Genomic DNA, 18,568 nt, shown 5'->3' with positions numbered 1-18,568 from the left:
CAAAGAAGTAGAAGCGTATATTCTTCCTCGAAAGTTATGAAAGAGTACTAACCTATTATAACTTATCCAAATGATATCGATACTACTGACTACTAACAGTACACACGTAGACAAAGTCTAGGGATATTTGGCATTGCATCAAATATCTCAAAATCTATGGAAAATTTTGTGATCTTGTAAATGGAAGAATTATAGCTCATTTTAATAATAATAAAATAATAAAAACATTTCATGATGTTTTTTTTAAATTTTCATCAAAATGTTAATTTTTCTATTCTTTCCTAAGGATCTTCATTTCTTGTCAGAAATCTATAAATTTTGACTAAAATTAGCCATTTTTTTTTCGACAAATTTGTTGTTTAATTTGTTGAGCCGTAGTTAAATTTTGCCGAAAATCTTTTAGAGGTAGTATTTGTTGTAACATATCCTGAGCATGTTTGACATACCTAATTAGAGACGAGCGAGTGTGCAAGCTAATTTAAAACTTCTGTGTAAAACTTGAATATCGTGGTATAGTTCTTCCATTTGCAATATCACAAAATTCGTCATAGATTTTGAGATATTTTTTTTGCAATACCAAATATCCCTAGACTTTTTTGATGTGTGTAGTTATCTACTTTTCTGAAAACATAAAGGAATGCCAGTTTAAAGATAAATTAATTACTTATCTAATTAAAATAAGGGCTCAATCCTGCTAAAAAAAGCAGTAAACTGCCACATAGGCGGCAATGAATGTCGATCATTTGGCCAACATCGACTGTGAAGCGGAAGAGGCGAACATGGGTGCAAACTTAGACGTTCATTTGTTTTGTTTGATGGGCCCTCTTCATAATGGGCAGCGTTGGGCAAGCAGAGGCAATTACGATAGTGTAAAGAGCCTAAGTGCATATAGCTATGATCGGTCTTCATTGGAGGATGTTTATTCATAATCGGCATAATGGCGGCAAACATCGACGATCATTCGTTGGGCCAACGCTGCTCATTGTGAAGAGCGCTGATGAAAGCGCATGAGCAGCTGGTTAAAATTCGGATAAGGTCAGATAAATGAAACCATTGTTATAGTTATTAATAATTTATTATGTCAACGAAGTGTTACAGGTGTAATTCAATTAGTCACCGTCGGACTTATACTCCGACACAATACAAAACTAATTATATAAAAATATTTTTTATTTTCATTTACCATTAAATTGATACATGCGTTTCCGAGTCAATTTCGTACACATTGTGTGTACTCATAAACTTTATTGTTGTAATTTCAAATCGAGACCAATCCACCAGTATATAGGTGAAATAATAATCAATGTAACGTAATATATACGCAAGTAACAATTACTTTTAAAATATTTGACCATTTTCTGCAAACCATAAAACTCAAACAATAATTACTTACGATGATTAAACGTATTTGTGATTACAAAGTATAAACTATTCATAATACAAATTTAAATAATATCTTACATATTTAGACATGCTTGCTATCGTCGAACAGCTTATAATTTAATTAATTACAAAAAACACTTATAACCTCGCATATTACAAAAAATATTTTGAATAATTACTAAATAACAAATATGACGATTGCAGACTTAGTATCCATCACAAGAAGCCCTTAGATACACGACACTATTGCATATAATTAAAGGTATAAGTGGTATAAATAAAACAGAAAAGTTAAAAATAATCGACGAGAATAAATAAAGATAAATGAATTTTAAGAATATTCAAATGTCATTTCTTTGTAACATTCAGCTTTATAGATTTTCATAATATTTGTTCAGGGACTTCAGGGTGGTTACCATGACGTCTTGAAGTAGTATTATTTCCAGTGTGAGAAAGCGATAGCTATTTCATTTTTCAATGTAATACTGCTTTAAAAATTAGGATGTTTTGATAAACTCCCTGAAAATTTGCCTGTGTTAAAAAACCTAATACATATAAATAAGGTTATATACTTGTTAATTATAAATGCTAACGAAAGCATGTCCTCTGACCACTTATGACTTGAATTATATAAAATCGAATATTATCACCAATGTTTTTCTTCAGTCGATCCGCCTAATGAAAAACTATGTACACAATTTACAGAAAGTAACAGTTCGTTAAAACTACAATTATAAAATTATTACATTAAAATATACTTTATATGCCTTTTTTACATTGGCTCAAAGTTAAGAATGAGTGAGGAAAGGACATTTTGGGCAGGAAAGAACACATTTAATGTGTTTTTGTTACAGTTACACTGTTATACGGTTTACAATACTGTAGTAATAATTTTTGTGGCTTACATTTTTCTATTAGCAAGTTACAAAGGATAGACTAAGTAGGAAATACATTCTAAACAACGATAAAAAGGTTTAGAAAATGAAATTAGAGCTAGTATTTAAATTTTAAAGCTATTGCATAGCTTCCATCGCGGGCCTTGAGCGCGGGGACCGAATCCAGAAATTCCGTAACGAAAAAAAACCTCACGCTCCCCACTCCGACGGGCGCGGAGGTGTGGCTTGAAGGCATAGCATGCAATAGCTTTACCGCGGCAGTTCCCGAGTGCCACACGTCTTTTTTTTAAATTGTCTTTATTGAGCAATGAAATTGAAAATTTTTAAAATGTGTAAAAATAAAGAACATTATTATATTAAAAAAAATCTATACTAATACAAGACAGAGGAAAGATTTTGGTTGATGTTTGTACCAAACAAGCTACTATCCGATTGTGAATCTTACACCAGTAGAAAGTTTATTTGAACATTAAAAATTATTTCAAGTTATTATTGTTTTTATTAAGAAATAGTTGTGTTTACAATTATAAATTGTAAATAATAATGTTATTCATTATTATTCCCATCATATTCTAATACGAATACAGGTATTAATGTTTAATCTTGCAAAGTAATGAAAACAGAAAAGATTTTGTACTAAAATATAAAACAGTATTTCAATAAATTTTAATCTGAAAGTACAGAAATATGAAAATTAACAAACATAATACTATAGTAAGTATCTAAAACTAATTTGAAACATAACATTAGTTCTTGGTTGTTTTTGAGTTGAAATGCTTGATTTCCCGTTTCCATACAATACTCGTTGGACATCGCAGTAAAGACGTAATCTAAAACGAAACAATTTACTATTTTAAGAAGTAAAAAATAAAAGTATTAAATTTAATATGTACGACACAATTTTATTGGGTCTTGCAATCAAATCTTGATCAAATATGCGAGTTAGGCTCGTTTAAAATAATATTGAAATATATTTACAAAAGGTAAATACAGATTAGTAAGCAGCTCAGTGTTAAAAAACTTTAACAAAATTCCACTTAAAAGAAATAAATATGTTAATAACAACACCATCTAGTGTTGTCATTTAGAATCTTATGTTTCAACAAAAAATTTATGGCTCCAACCATCAGGCGAACCACCAGTTCGGTTTCCCGCTTAATTCCCCTAGAGGCGTTCCAAATTCAAACCACTCCAGCCATCATCATGAATCAAAAACTTCCCGGGCCAGGTCAAAAAAAAACATAAACATATTCACCTAAACGGTGTTCCAAATTTAAACCACCCCAGCCATAATCATAACTACCCAGTTTCCTAGCCAGCTCTAACAAAAAAAAATCACCTAAACAGCACTCCAAATTCAAACCGCGGCTAATCGTCCCACTCGCCGTCACTCGTGGTCTGGCTGTCCTCCGAGTCGGACGAGTGTATCGCGCGAGCTCGTTCCTGTAACGCTTTAGCGAGTGCACCCGCTAGTCCGCATGTTGGTGCGGAAGGTTCTACTGGTCCTGTTACGCGGTTCACCTGGACAAAAACACAATTTTTAATTTTTTTTTGTTTGGGACAATTTTCACACACGGCACGATCTGATCCCATACTAAGCTAACGCTTGTGTTATGGAAACCAGATGGCTGATAAACATATATATATAATTTTAAATAAATACTTATATAGATAATAATTAACACCCAGACACAGAGCAAACATCTATGTTCATCACACAAATATTTGCCCCGGGTGGGAATCGAACCCACGACCAGTGGCTTGGAAGGCACGGTCACTACCAACCAAGCCAACCGGTCAGTCATTAGTAAAATACACACACAAAGTCACATACAGATAACAAACCGACAAAGTTATATACTGTAAAATACACAGACGAAGTACTTATTTTTTTTCAGAAACAAAGTCATTTACGAGCAAAACTATAAATTTAAACATAGCGATACACACACATATTTCAAAATCGTGACACACATGCATAGAGCGTGGTTTGTGTTATTGTATGACTCTATGTGTAGGTACGTTGTGAAACGTATACACACATGCGTATGCGTGTATGTGTATAGAAAGATCTACCTAAAATGTTTATCTCATTTATCTTTCAATTAATGATCCTAAAATTGCTTCAAATAAGCTTTGTTCAAACTTTGGAACATCGAAAGTAGTAGGTATCGAAAATTTTACTCATGTTTTCAGTTCCAATAATAAATAATGACGAAATACTTACAGCACGCAAATTGATGCCCTGTCGAATTTCACTCAGCAAGTTACTCCTGCTGTCGTCGTTGAGCGAAGTCTTGGATCCCACTTCAACATGCTGTAACGTAAAAGTAGTTTGAAGAATTTGATATAATTTAATTTCAGGAAAGGAAGTGCTATAACAATTAGCATTCTTTGCAGTACTTTTAATATTTAATATAAGTAACAAAATTAACACGATAAAAAAATTTAATAATAAAATAGTTAACAAACAATGTCTTCACTCCTTTTTATCGTATAAAATATAAAATAAACTCACCATTACCATTCTGTTGCCTACAATTTACTGGTAACAAGTGTCTATAGTTCGCACCAGGAAGCTTATATCTAATACACTGGAGATTTCAGTATGAACATTAACTTGTAACAAGAAAATATGACCTTGAATGACGCCTGTATGTTTTTTTATCCCTTTCACACCAACTTGCCAAGTTAGGTGTGAAAGGGATAAAAAAACATACAGGCGTATTTTCTTGTTACACGTTAATGGTCACAGTGCAATCTCCAGTGTATTAGATATAAGCTTCTTGGTTCGCACGCATATAAACGCGCGTGTCTGTCACAGGTACCTCTACAAACCTAGTGACAGACTATACACTCACCCGCAGAGTCTTGCTTCCATTCCTGATGCTCTCCATAAGCGCTGCCCTACTATCTTGTGATTGTTGGCATATCTGGTGCGAGGGGATTATATAACTAGTCATGGAACACTATACACCTACCCGCAGCATCTTGCTCCCCTGTAGTCCGCACGCATCTCTATACACGTGCGCCTTTCTGACTTGCTACTATAATATAGGACTCACCCGCAGTGTCTTGTTCCCTTTGCGTATACTCTCCTTGAGCGCTGCCCAACTATCTTGTGATTCTGTAGGCATATCTGGTGGCGGGGGCGGTGCGGGGGGCGCGGGGTCGTACCTGTATACCTAGTCACAGATAACACTCTTACCCGCAGCATCATTGCTTCCTTATAGTCCGCACGCATATATGCAGGTGCGTATCCGCCGGCATATGCAATATAGTTAGACTCACCCGCAGTGTCTTGCTTCCATTTCTAATGCTTTCCATGAGCGCGGCTCTTGAATCTGGTGTCTCCGCGGGCATGTCCGGCGGCGGGGGCGGTGCGGGGGGCGCGGGGGCGTAGGGCGCGGGAGCGTGGGGCGCGGGCGGCGCGGGGGGCGGCGGCGGGGGCGGGGGCGCGGCGCTCGGCGGCGGGGGCGGCGGCACTGACGGCGGCGCGGCCGAAGGCGCTGTGCGTGAGCATGTTACATTGTCGAGTGTATTGTTTTGGAGATCGTATAGTTTGACGTTTAACTATACGGTTACCACTATTGGGATACAGCCGCATACAGCACTTTTTGAAAATTTAGTTGCGGTTTCATTTTTTTTTAAGTTGAAATCGTATTGTACTACATATATGTATCTTGGGGTATTCCGTATTAATGAGTCCATTCAGAGATATAGAGAATTGAGAATACGCTTTAAATGTGCACACGCAATTATATTGTGTAATTATGTATACGCTTTTCTTGACATCGCATCTTTGCAATAAGATATAATGGAAATAATTATAAAAATAGTTTGGAAAATCCAAAAGTGCACGCCTCATAATTTTTTTTTAATAATTATTTATTAATTATTATTTTTGTTTATTTAATAACAATTAAACCACATCGAATCAGACCCTGAAAAATGAAAGGGTTCTATTCCTGAGCATACTCAAGCGTAAGAGAAAAAAGATGTAAAATTTTCGTCGGCGCCATATTGAATTTTAGTTTTGACCTCATATTGGTTAATAGATACCCCAATAACCATGAAAATGACACCCATGACGAAAATATGTAAAATTTTCGTCGGCGCCATCTTGGATTTTAGTTTTGACCTCATATTGGTTAATAGCTACCCCAATAACCATGAAAATGACACCCATGACGAAAATGTGTAAAATTTTCGTCGGCGCCATCTTGAATTTTAATTTTGACCTCATATTGTTTAATAGCTACCCCAAAAACCATGAAAATGACACCCATGAGGAAAAGATGTAAATTTTTTGTCGGCGCCATCTTGGATTTTAGTTTTGACCTCATATTCGTTAATAGCTACCCCAAAAACCATGAAAATGACACCCATCACGAAAAAAAGTCAAATTTTCATCAGCGCCATCTTGGATTATAGTTTTGACCTCATATTCGTTAATAGCTACCCCAAAAACCATGAAAATGACACCCATGACGAAAAGATTTCAAATTTTCGTCGGCGCCATCTTGGATTTTAGTTTTGACCTCATATTGGTTAATAGCTACCCCAAAAACCACCCACATTTTGCAAATGTGTTTGCTACTTAGGAAAATTTCAGATTTAAAGATATAAGTAGGTAATGTGACGAATTTAATTTATTTCATTCCGACTGTTTCTCGGAATAACATACATTTACTAAGAATTGCATACAATGCCGGTTTTAATATATTGCCGGTAACATAATATTATGTATGATAATAATTCTTAAAAAAGTATTTTATACATTTCTTAAAAAGCTTCGATATTGTATACAATAATACAATTCATATTCAAATTGTTGTAAAATAGTCACACTTTTTTAAGTTGGTTGAATACACTAAAATACTTATAAGGATCGTACCTACTAATAAAAGTAACAAAATGAATTTTTAAAGTTCCCAGTAATCTTCTGGAATCAATTTCAATAAAAATATAAAAATTCACTTCAAAAAAAAAAAAAAAAAAAACAGCCGAGTTTTTTTTTGTTTATTTAATAACAATTAAACCACATCGAATCAGACCCTGAAAAATGAAAGGGTTCTATTCCTGAGCATACTCAAGCGTAAGAGAAAAAAAAAGATTCGATTAGTAAAGTATTTCGGTCGCTATCGTGTTAACAAGAAAAAGGATCCGCACATACAGACACACGGACGTCCAAGACAGAACTTTTTTAAACTGTTTTTTAACTAGTTTAAATAACAAAAATGACATCAAAAATATCATGAACGTTAAAAATAGTGTTTTTTCTTAATATGTGTGTGTATGTATTATCTTACAAGTGCAATGTATGATACATAAAGACATTTTAAGTTTGAAAAATCAGATGTTTTGCGCGAAGCGACAGTAGCACCCACCTCAACGCTTCGCTTATGAGGCGTGCAATAATATAAACTGTAATTGATAAAACTTTCATAATATTATTTTACATATTCACATTTTATTAAAAGTTGGTAAATTGCGCAAACTGTAGGTAATCCCAACGTTTAATACTGATAACTTTTTGAATACTGTTACTTGACTGAAAAATAATTTTGTATTGACATTTCAAAAGTAATTTTCTATACAGTTTATACTCACGTTGCATCGGTCTCGGCGGCGGGTTGCGCGCGAGGCCGGCGGGCGGCGGCGGCGGGGGGGGCACGGCGCGCGCGGGCGGCGGCGGCGGGGCGCGGGACGCTGTGCGATTGTGTGCTTTATTAGTATGGGAGTAAGAGCGAGAATGGCTTGCGGTATTTTGTGGAAATTTGTCATTTTCGTGATCTTGGTACACACGATTGTGTGCTTTATTAACATGGAGAAAGTAGCGTGTATGGCTTGAGGGATTTGTTTGATGTTTTTAAGTTCATAATGTGCACACGATTGTGTGCTTAATAAGTATGGGTGTAAGAGCGTTTATGGCTTGTAGGAATAATTGTTACGACTGTTCATGTTTGTAACATTGGTGCACAGGATAGAGTCATGTTTGTAATATTGGTGGACACGATTGTGTGCTTTATTAACATGGAGAAAGGCGCGTGTATGGTTTGGCATTCGTTACGAACTTACGTGTTAGCAATCTTACAACCGATTGTGTGCTTTATTACTATATACTTAAGAGCGCATATGACTTGCGTGATTTTGTGAACACTTGCAAGATCGTAAACTTGGTACACACGGTAGTGTATTTTATTGGAGTGGGGTGTAGGCGTGTGTATGGCTTGCGGGATTTGTTACGAATTTCACACATTTGTTTACTTTGTTATTATGTGAAGAGGAGCATGTATACCGTGCGGGATTTGTTACGAATTTTTATAAATAAGATAATTCGTACAAACAAGGACACAAAAAATTGTAACAAACGCCGTACGGCGTACAAGCTCGTTATTAAAACGATCGCCATGACCCAAAATCATTAACATCTGCATAAGTAAAAAAAATTCTTCACTTAAAAAAATGAACATATTTAATACTCACGTGGTGCGGGCGCGTGAGCGTGCGGGGCGCGGGAGGGTACGGGTGGCGCGGCGGGCGGCGGGGGAGGGGGGGAGCTTAGCACCTCTGTAGAGAGACACATTTTTTTACACTTTATTGTACATGAGCTAGGTCAATGTGGGTAATTGTGAACAGGGGTGATTGGAAACAACTCCACTTACACTTTTATGGCCGTTCCCAATATCGTATCTATCTTCGGTTTGACCCTACTAAAGATAGAAAATGCTATCTATCTTTTGTTTTGGCGTCCCAATAAGCTTACTAGCGATAAGCTAACCTATCTCTGATCGCTATCTATCGTCTGGAGGACTAACTGCTTACTAGAGGTATATTTTTCTCTTTGAATTTGTCTATTTGAGCGTCCCAATAACGTTTGGACAGCTGTCAGCCAGTAATGGCCGTTCCCAATATCGTATCTATCTTACGATAGATAGAACCTTACTAGCTATCAGAGATAGCTGTCTATCTATAATCGTAGTTTGAATATTGGGAACGGCCATTAATACCCATTCTAAATAACTTCTCTTTAACTGTAAATAATATCTCATTTTATAGATCCGGTTTTTCAAATTTTTGGAAATTGATCTGACTGATTTTAGAAAAATATTCTTGTTAGTTGTTTACAATCATCCCTGTTCACAATTATCCACCTTGTCTATATAATACAAAGAAAAGATTGCTGTACTGTTGAATTGTGATTTCAAATCGAGATATAGCGAAGTTATAACTTGGATGTGTTAAAAAAATCTCTATTTTTCTAATTCTTAATTAATTTTTGAATCTAATTTATTCAAACAGGTTTTATACGCATAAAAAGATACCAACTTTTTAACTGTAACACAACAAATAAATTACAATTTGGAATTTTTGTATGTTTGTACCTTTAGGAGCATCATGTAGCTCCTCCTTTACTGCATCTAACCCTCCGTTTCTATTAATAAAGTCGTATATGAATTGTCTTGTCGCGTGGTCTTGTAGTTGCGAGTCGCTGATACCGGCTTTGAAGAAGAAAGATTTCATTTCTGCTTCTGGTAGATTGTCTACGTCGAAACCTGTGAAATACATTTATGCTTAATATTATAGAGAGGAAAGATTTGATTCGTTTATATGGGATTAATTATATAGTAAATGCCGAGTTCGAAAATTGTATGAACAGTAGACAGCTACATTACTCTTGACTTCACTACATAGTATAAAACAAAGTCGCTTTCTCTGTCCCTATGTATGCTTAAATCTTTAAAACTACGCAACGGATTTTGATGCGGTTTTTTTTAATAGATAGAGTGTTTCAAGAGGAAGGTTTCAGTATACAATTTATTAGGTTTTAGACAAAGCGGGCGAAGCCGCGGGCGGTAAGCTAGTCTATCATAAATCTATAAACTTATTTACCTTTATCAGCATCCCATCCTACATGCGATATGTGCTTGAAGTCTTGTGGCGCGCCGATGTCCGCCTTTGTCAGTTTTCGCGCTTTCTGTTTCTTGCCTTTCAATGTGTATCCACTGCCTGTAAACGGATAATTATTTATAGTGATTACTTAGAAATCTCTGTTTTAATGATCATTCATCATAGTATAAAAGAACACCCTTTTTTTCAGTTTCTATATGAGCGGGCAAACAAGCTAATGTTTCGCCTGATGGAATGCGAATACAACTGTTTATGAGCATTAAAAGTACACAAAAATATTATTTTTGGCTTGTTTGGTTGCTATTTGGTAATCTATCATTAGCCTGAAGAATATTCATTATTACATTTAGTTCTTATATATCTTCATTCTATTTCATCCATACTAATATTATAAATGCGAAAGTAACTCTGTCTGTCTGTCTGTTACTTAATCACGCCTAAAGTACTGAACAAATTTTCATGAAATTTGGTATGGAGATATTTTGATACCCGAGAAAGGACATAGGCTACTTTTTATCCTGGGAAAATGACGCAATTCCGGAAATCCCACGGGAACGGTAACTATGCGGTTTTCTTTGACTGCGCGGGCGAAGCCGCGGGCGGAAACCTAGTTACCTATATAGGTTCGGTGTGGAGACGAAGCTGTTTGCGCGCCATCTACGCTCTATGGGAAATAATATCAATAAATAAGACTAAAATCTCACCAGAAACAGCATTGCTCTTGACTTGCGCGGGCGCAGGTACGGGCGTTGCGACGGGCGGCGTGTGCGTGTGTGTCACGCCGTTCACGCGAGCGGATAAGTTCGGCGTGCTCGACGCTGAGCTGTTCGCGCGAGACGCCAACATGGAACGCTGTCTACGTTCTATGAAGATAATAATAATAATTAAGCCTTTTATTCCCCATCATATTGCAAGTATAATAATTACTTATTTAACACTTATAAGCTATACATTATGATGTTTAAAAAAAAGAACGTGCGTGCCGAGCACACGTGTCAAACATTTTTTCAATTAGACTTCTTATAAAAGCACTTTGAATCGTCATAACATTATATAAAATGTTAATGTTAAAAAAGTTATGTTATGACATGTGTCAGAAGTGAAACTTCTTTGGCAAGATTCAAAGATAACAAAATCGTTGCCTTACTCCATGACGTGACGGTATTGCCATGACGCTATCTTGAAATTTTACCCTCAATGCGCCTAAAGAAGTTTCACTTCAAAAATGTTTTTATGCATCATTATACCGTCGAAAATAATACGGTTAATTGTATAGCGTCTTTTAACACGTAACTAATAAGAGTAATAGAATAGAATAGAATAGAATAAGAATTTATTCGCAGTAAAAATCAAACACATAAACAAAAAAAATACACAAGAAAAATAACAGTTTACTACGAAAAGGCTATGGACTCAGCATATGGTGGAAGCAATGACTAAAAGGCCAGTGCTTTCACCGCTGTTTTTCAGCCATAGCCTGTTGTAGCCACAAATGTCACACGAGTTGATACAACAAAAATTTTGTTATTAAAATAAAAGTATACAAACTAACAGCATTTCTTATAAAACAAACATGCAATACATTAGGAAAACAGGTAAAACAATAAAAAATAAACAACAAAAAAATGGAAGATGAAAGGAATGCGGGATAATGTTTTATTCCGTTTCTACCGGTGGGATACATCGATACATCTTATATTAATAATAATAATTAATCAACTACACAATTATATCTAATAGCCAGTTCATTCATATAATAACTAATAGGTAAGTAACATTTCCTTTATTTAATTAATTAATTTCAGAATAATGACATGTGTAAGAGATTTTAATCCAATCTAGCCTAGATAGGTTAAGGTCACTCTTTTCTTCCTCATGTTGATTATAATATGTAACAGTTTTATAAAAGCGTGCCGTGTTCTATACAACTAATTATGATAATTGTTAATTAATTATTATTGTTAAAATAATATAATATTGCTAAAATAATATTAACGAAAATTACTCATGAACTTGAGTTTGACCTAGTTTTCATTTTCTCGAGACTAGATATTTTATATTTTGTTTTATTTAAAAGTGTACCAACTGTATGACTTTCACTATTTTAAGAAAGATATTTATTGAAAATCAGTTATTGCTTATTCTAACCCCACTACATCAAATTCTTGTAGTGTAAACACGCGTAGAGCATTATTTAGTGCGTTCGAAAAGATTCTATTCAATGTTCTAATACTGAACAACACTGAATACGGGTTTTCGTTTACACTAAAAGATCACGAAAGAATGCTCATGCTCTAGCTCTATGTTCGTTTGACGTACGTAATATTACTATAACACAAAATCTTACAGTCACTGATGATGCACATACAAAAACATCCAAATGTGTGTATGTTTGTACACAACTGTATTGTTAGCGGCTTTGTTATATCATATCTATAAACAGACGATTTCGTGTCTTAATGATTTTAGCATACTAATGGTTTTATTATCACTCCATAGAATACGGCCTTGATATATCATTATGAAATTTCTCTCTCACACGCAACGCTTAGATAATGTTATTTTAATGGCATTAATGACTAATTATAATTAAGTATTTAATTCAATTCGCATTCAGTGTGAGAGTTAGAAAATTACGTAAGCCATTGTGCGAAATCTTAATGATATTAAAGTGTTAATCTTATTTATATCGTTGGCTTTCTCTTTTTATTCGATATCTTATTATAATTTAAAGAGGATTTATAAAAATATATATGTATAAAGAGAAAATTTCAAGTTCTTTAACGTTATAAAGACTGGAACAACGTTGCGATAAGTTTAAAGATTTATAAGAGCATTATTATGTAAATCGCAATTATTTATTCTCCTTACATATTCAAACTAACACAAATGTGTTTAACATTCAAAACTCTGCATCTTCAATTTGTATTATCTATGACGTCATCACCCTAGGTAACCTTAGTACTAAACTTTAGCTCTAATGGGCCCTCTTTACAATGGGCAGCGTTGGGCAATCACGATAGTGTAGAGGGCCTAAATGTCTGTGATCGGCCGTCATTGCAGACGTTTATTCATAATCGTAATGGCGACAAACATCGACGATCATTTGTTGGGCCAACGCTGTCCATTGTGAAGAGGGCCAATACACAGACTGTACAGACAGTGAAAGTTAAAGACAACGAACCTTCCCGCCTCTGTTTCCGCAGTTCGATTTTCTCGATGAGTATATTCCTGAGCACTCTGGCTTCATCTTCGTTGGCGAAGTTGAACGCTGTCATGTATTCCTGGAAATCATTTTTAAATAGATTAATAATTATGATATCGGTGATTTGTGAAGGGCCTCTTGATATAAGTTTTGCATAGTTAACAAGACTTCTTGATATTGAAAAGTAGATAAGAAACGGGAACAAAATGAAGTGTTCCTGGAAAATTATTTTGCGAAATTCACTTATCTGAGAGTAATTTCTATCAAATTTCTTATGGAAAAACAAATTAATTTCTCATCCTACCTAACATAATATTTAATGTATAGTTCTAAAATAGTATTTCTTATAACTTGTAGTAAATATTTTTTGTTATTAGACAATTTTTAAGCCCTGAATCCTGATAACTTGACGCAAAAAAGGAGCCACTTTTTACTAACAGTTCAACGTAGGTACCTTATACTGTTATCTACAGTGTCTACTGTCTAATAAATAACGACAGACGAAATTTTAGATGCATATCAGAAATACATTTAAAGCGTGCAGACACGATTCACGAAACGAATCGGTAACGGAATATCATGCCATGAGTCAATCGTTTGATCCAAATATCGGCTTTTGTATCACATATTCAATTAAAACAATGATTTACAGCAATGCTACATTCCTATTTCGGCGATATTTTAAGCAGTATTTTGAAATCAAATGTTAAAGATGAGAGCTGCGTAAATTTTTGCTGATTGTGTACCAGAAACTAATTAATGATGTTCTGGGTAACGTCATTAGATCATCCTAGTTTTCCTGTTATCGTGAAGTTAATTATGACCTATTTATTACGTTACAGCTTACAGTTAACCACATACCTATTAAAAGCTTCATAACGGGAAGCCGGAAATCAAACATGTCATAACTCAAACAAGACCTGAGCATACTCATCCTCAAAATGCGGTTTACTTTTAATTCATTAACAATATGAATAAAAACAAAGGGTAATTAAGATAAGAGTGAAATTAAGGATGGACAGGATTGAGAGACTTTTACCCAAAATGTAAATAAACTTAGGATTTAGGAATATAACAGTTTAAAGGTTTTTGTGTTACTGACCTCAGCTTCAAACGTATGTAAATACGGTCTTGGACTCTTATATTCTATCTGCATGTACACCTCATGTTCCCATATCATCGTCTTCCTGTATAAGCAATAGATCCTGAAGAAGTATGATCGTTTGCTGTTGTCCTTTATCAGGCAGAGCACACCTGTGTCCTTTTTCTTCCATTCTGTGTGGCCTGGACCTTCCGTGGTGAAGAGCTGTACTACTGCTGTCGCTAGACTCTGCAATAAACGATCGAATGAAAATCACTGAGCGGCAATGCTAATCAGCGATGTATGGACCTAGTAGAGACCTAATTTATACTTTTAAAAGCTCAAAATATATATTTTACTTCAGAAGGAAAACACTGTCCTTGGCTATAGGTATTTGCAAACCATTGTTTACCGCAAAAAAAGCCTCAGAAAAAAAAACATTATTTTTAACAAACATTTCGCCGATTTTCTTGTTTATTTTCTTAAAACCGTTTGTAAAACGAAGTTATCCTTTCCTTTTTATTTTCGTCTGGGAATCAACTATGTATTCATATTATAATGTGAACTAAATGCATTTGTTATAAGACATCTTTCTTCATGACGAGTTTTATCGTCTATCTAACAAAACCCGTTACGGCAGTCGATAGTCGCCGAGAAAAATACGAAAGCGCGAAAACTTGAATCTAAAGAAAAGGATTAGTATGCGCGCATGTTTCTTGATCAAATCCATAGATAACATGACAGTATCCAAATCAGACTAGACTTTCACAATGCACTTCCTTCCTCTGTTCGTTTTTATGGGACTACAGTTATTGTGTTAAAATATGGCTTGTCTATTATTGTATTGAATTCATTATACCGTACAATACTACTTGAAAACTTTAAGATTATTTGTAACAATTTTAGTTACAATACCATTGAGAGGATTTGAAATGATTGTTGGAAAATATTATTATTTACATTAATTAAATGAAATCTTTCAAGCAATGTATTGCAAATAATATCCATAAATTTGAACAGTACATCAATTAAAGTTAAAACTTGGTAACACATACAATAATATAAGAAATCAATGTTCCTAATTGTTCCTAACATTGATTTTTGAAGTGAAAACTTCTTTAGCGGCGTTGGGTATAAAATCTTAAACTCGCGTCAGGACACGTGGCCTGATCGAAAAAGCGTAAGACGGACTTTTTTTTTAGCCCTTATATTCCATGCGTAAGACGGATACCATTCCAAAATATCAAACATGCTGAACGTTAATAATCAAGTTTTCACTTCTGCCGGCACTCCCGGAGTGCAACCAGTCTTTTTTTTTAAGTTTAATGATGCACGTAAAATCTTTCCTAACAGTTTGCGAATTTTGATCTATAGTATTATCTAAGCAGTTGTAAATTAATGCATAAAAGTAGTCTTTGTTTACATAATGAGAAAGTGGAGACAATAAACTATTCACATGTATTATGTAATAGTAAAAACTAACACAGAGTGGTTTCTAAGCCACAAATGGTATTTAAAACATACAATTTCTATTAATATTTCAAGGTAGTCCATTGACCTATTTATTGATTTGCTGTTCTAGTTTTTATATGAAATATAATAATGTTTGAAGAGAAAATACATTATACAGCCTTCTTTCATTTATGTAGTTAAATTAATATGATTTGGAAAGATCTTTAATATAAATTTTAGAATAGTTTAATAAAGAAAATTCTATAATGAAATGTAATGACCTATGAAGAATACCGAGTTGTCTTACATAAATATATTAATGGCATCACATAATACTGAAACCAAAAATTTATAGAATTTAATTTGGTACATCTTAGAGCAGCCATACACGGGCAGCTCGAGCAGTTAATGGCTGGGCGACGTACACGGACTGCTTGAGGGGTCGGTCGTAGACTGCTCGAGCTGTCACTACCAACCGCGCATTTGACGGCTTGAAGCCATCGCAACTACTCGAGCAGTCATGTGTACAGCAGTGAATGAATGTCTATAGTTCATCGCACGTTCGCGGCTTCAAGTAGTCGGTCTCAACTGTTTGAAGCTGTCCGTGTCTTTAATGGAGAGGATAGCTCATAATAATGATTTTAAATAGGCACGTGCGGTATGTATCCGCAACTTGACAACAAGCGCCTATTTTGCATAAAAATAGGCGCTTGTTGTCAAATGGTTGTCTGTAAAGTCGGTTTACTGACGATAGTTGAATGTGACAACATCCGATTGTGCTTCTTTGTCGCTCATTCCGCGCTCTCGCTTGCACTTCAAACTTTACATGGAACACCTCAGAGCGAGGTAACACCGCATGAGTCATGTTTTTTCGTGCGTGCAGCCGGCTCTATCGAATTATAAGACGTTGTCACGTCAAAAATGGACAGCTCATATTTAACGTTTCATATCATTGTTTTTCTCAGACACTGGATAATTTTTCAATCAATTGCTGTCTGTTATACTTTAAAATTCAATTTCAAATTATGCTTTTTGCATATTTCATGAAAAATTTATATTTTTGGTAAAAATTTCTACTATTGTTAATAATAAGGTACGAAGCAAATTAATAATGTTTGAGAGGCATTGAGAACATTTTTTTGAAGAATTTATTTCTTATTTATAATGTAATTTTGTGTATTTATAGTTTTTCTTGACCAAATGAACCTGGTACAAACAATAATTGTTCAAATATGCTGTTCCTTTTTTTTAATTACTTAGATGCAACTTTTTTGTATTCAGGACTATCAATAAATTTTATATATAAATCTACATACTGTGAATCATAATCAAGATCATGATTAATTTTTCTATGAACATACATATACATCATTGATAACATATATTTTTGTCTTATCATTATTTAATATACCTACCATATTAAATTCCTCAGATAAATTTGAAACTGTTTTTATTACAGTTTGCCGGTTTCCATTTTCTATGACTAAGATATAGACAAATCAAAAATATATTATTCATAATTTTATGGAGTAATGAATATTAAGTATTTAATTACGATCTTTTTGGCAAACATAATATAAGTGATCATTATCAATCCATACAATATAAAGTTAATGACCACTGTGATTCATACATACTTGTTAAGCAGAATGGAAAGTGGGATGGCAATAATATATTTTATTATTTTAATACTTTTATACTGTATGTGGGTTTTTATTTTTCATTAGTGTGAAATAAAGATAAATTTACAAGAAAGAATAAATTTTACATCAATTAGTCTGAAAAATCATAAAGGCCTTGCATTCATAAATTAATTAAATTTTAGACACAAAATAAGTTTGAAACAAAACTTCAAATAATTAATTGATTCATAATTACTATGTAAAAAGTGGTAAAAATACGTCGCATTTTTTTTTCTTTATCGAAACCAACTGATAATCGCCAGATAGGGCGTGATATGTAATCTGTAGCTTGAATTCAAAGGACACATTTTTTTTTTCATACAACTCACCTGACATTTTGGACCTATGAGACTAAACACCTGTTCGTTCTCTTCCCGAGACAATAGGACGCTCGGCCTGTTCTCACCTCTCGGCATTCTGCTTGTTGTTTATATAAAACACTCATAAAATCACTTTAAATAGGCACAGCCATACATATTGTTCATCACAGATTCCCAACGTATTAACACTGGACAACTAATAATTTGGCACTCACTCACTATACCTAACGAAAGGCGCATTCTCAAGACACGGAAATATTCTTTAATTTTCTATTCGATGCAAATTACATGCTAAAACGGATAAATATGATTTACTTTCTCAACATCCCGTCTGCGATACATCAATCATTACACTGATGTTGCAAGTTTATGAAACGTCAAATTAATTTTGCCCACGCCTAATGTCAAAATGAATCATCACCTATTTATTTTATTAATGTTAATAAGCATTATTATGTATTTTAAAAGGCTATTAAAATATTAAAGGTATTCATTATATTATAGCGTCAATAATTTATCGTATATTCATATTCCAATCATCGCGTATTTATCCATTAGTTGTTCTTCCCAAAAAGCTTGTATCTAAGACGAGTGAAAACAAAAAAAAAACCAATGGCGGGTTTATTCAAAATTTA

General features: G+C 34.2%; 1 protein-coding gene across 1 annotated transcript; it reads right to left on the bottom strand.

Annotated features, from left to right (window-relative positions):
- Positions 1–2,977: 2,977 nt before the first annotated feature.
- LOC149909966 (actin nucleation-promoting factor WAS-like) lies at positions 2,978–18,286 on the bottom strand. The gene is made up of 12 exons (XM_090120077.1): positions 17,943–18,286; positions 14,501–14,728; positions 13,378–13,477; positions 10,898–11,056; positions 10,176–10,292; positions 9,668–9,838; positions 8,769–8,852; positions 7,893–7,991; positions 5,571–5,788; positions 4,507–4,596; positions 3,619–3,800; positions 2,978–3,109 (listed from the first exon to the last, which is right to left on the bottom strand). The coding sequence occupies exons 1-11, from the start codon at positions 18,027–18,029 to the stop codon at positions 3,648–3,650; spliced, it is 1,506 nt and encodes a 501-aa protein (XP_089976203.1). The 5' UTR covers positions 18,030–18,286; the 3' UTR covers positions 2,978–3,109; positions 3,619–3,647.
- Between the last annotated feature and the right edge of the window lie 282 nt (positions 18,287–18,568).

This window comes from Colias eurytheme, chromosome 3, assembly GCF_061535395.1.
Source record: "Colias eurytheme isolate Ceu_HAF_F1 chromosome 3, ilColEury1 Martin Lab GWU primary, whole genome shotgun sequence".
NCBI lineage: Eukaryota > Metazoa > Arthropoda > Insecta > Lepidoptera > Pieridae > Colias > Colias eurytheme.
Note: the sequence above shows the minus strand (reverse complement) of the source record. Positions and strands in the feature narration are given on the sequence as shown.

Bases quoted from the DNA above. Each gene is read 5' to 3' on its own strand.
- LOC149909966 (XM_090120077.1), bottom strand. From the start codon at position 18,029: ATGCCGAGAGGTGAGAACAGGCCGAGCGTCCTATTGTCTCGGGAAGAG. The intron at 14,729-17,942 runs GTGAGTTGTATG...CGTTTATTGCAG, and splicing joins TCATAGGTCCAAAATGTCAG to AGTCTAGCGACAGCAGTAGT. The intron at 7,992-8,768 runs GTGAGTATTAAA...ACAATCGCACAG, and splicing joins CGCTCACGCGCCCGCACCAC to CGTCCCGCGCCCCGCCGCCG.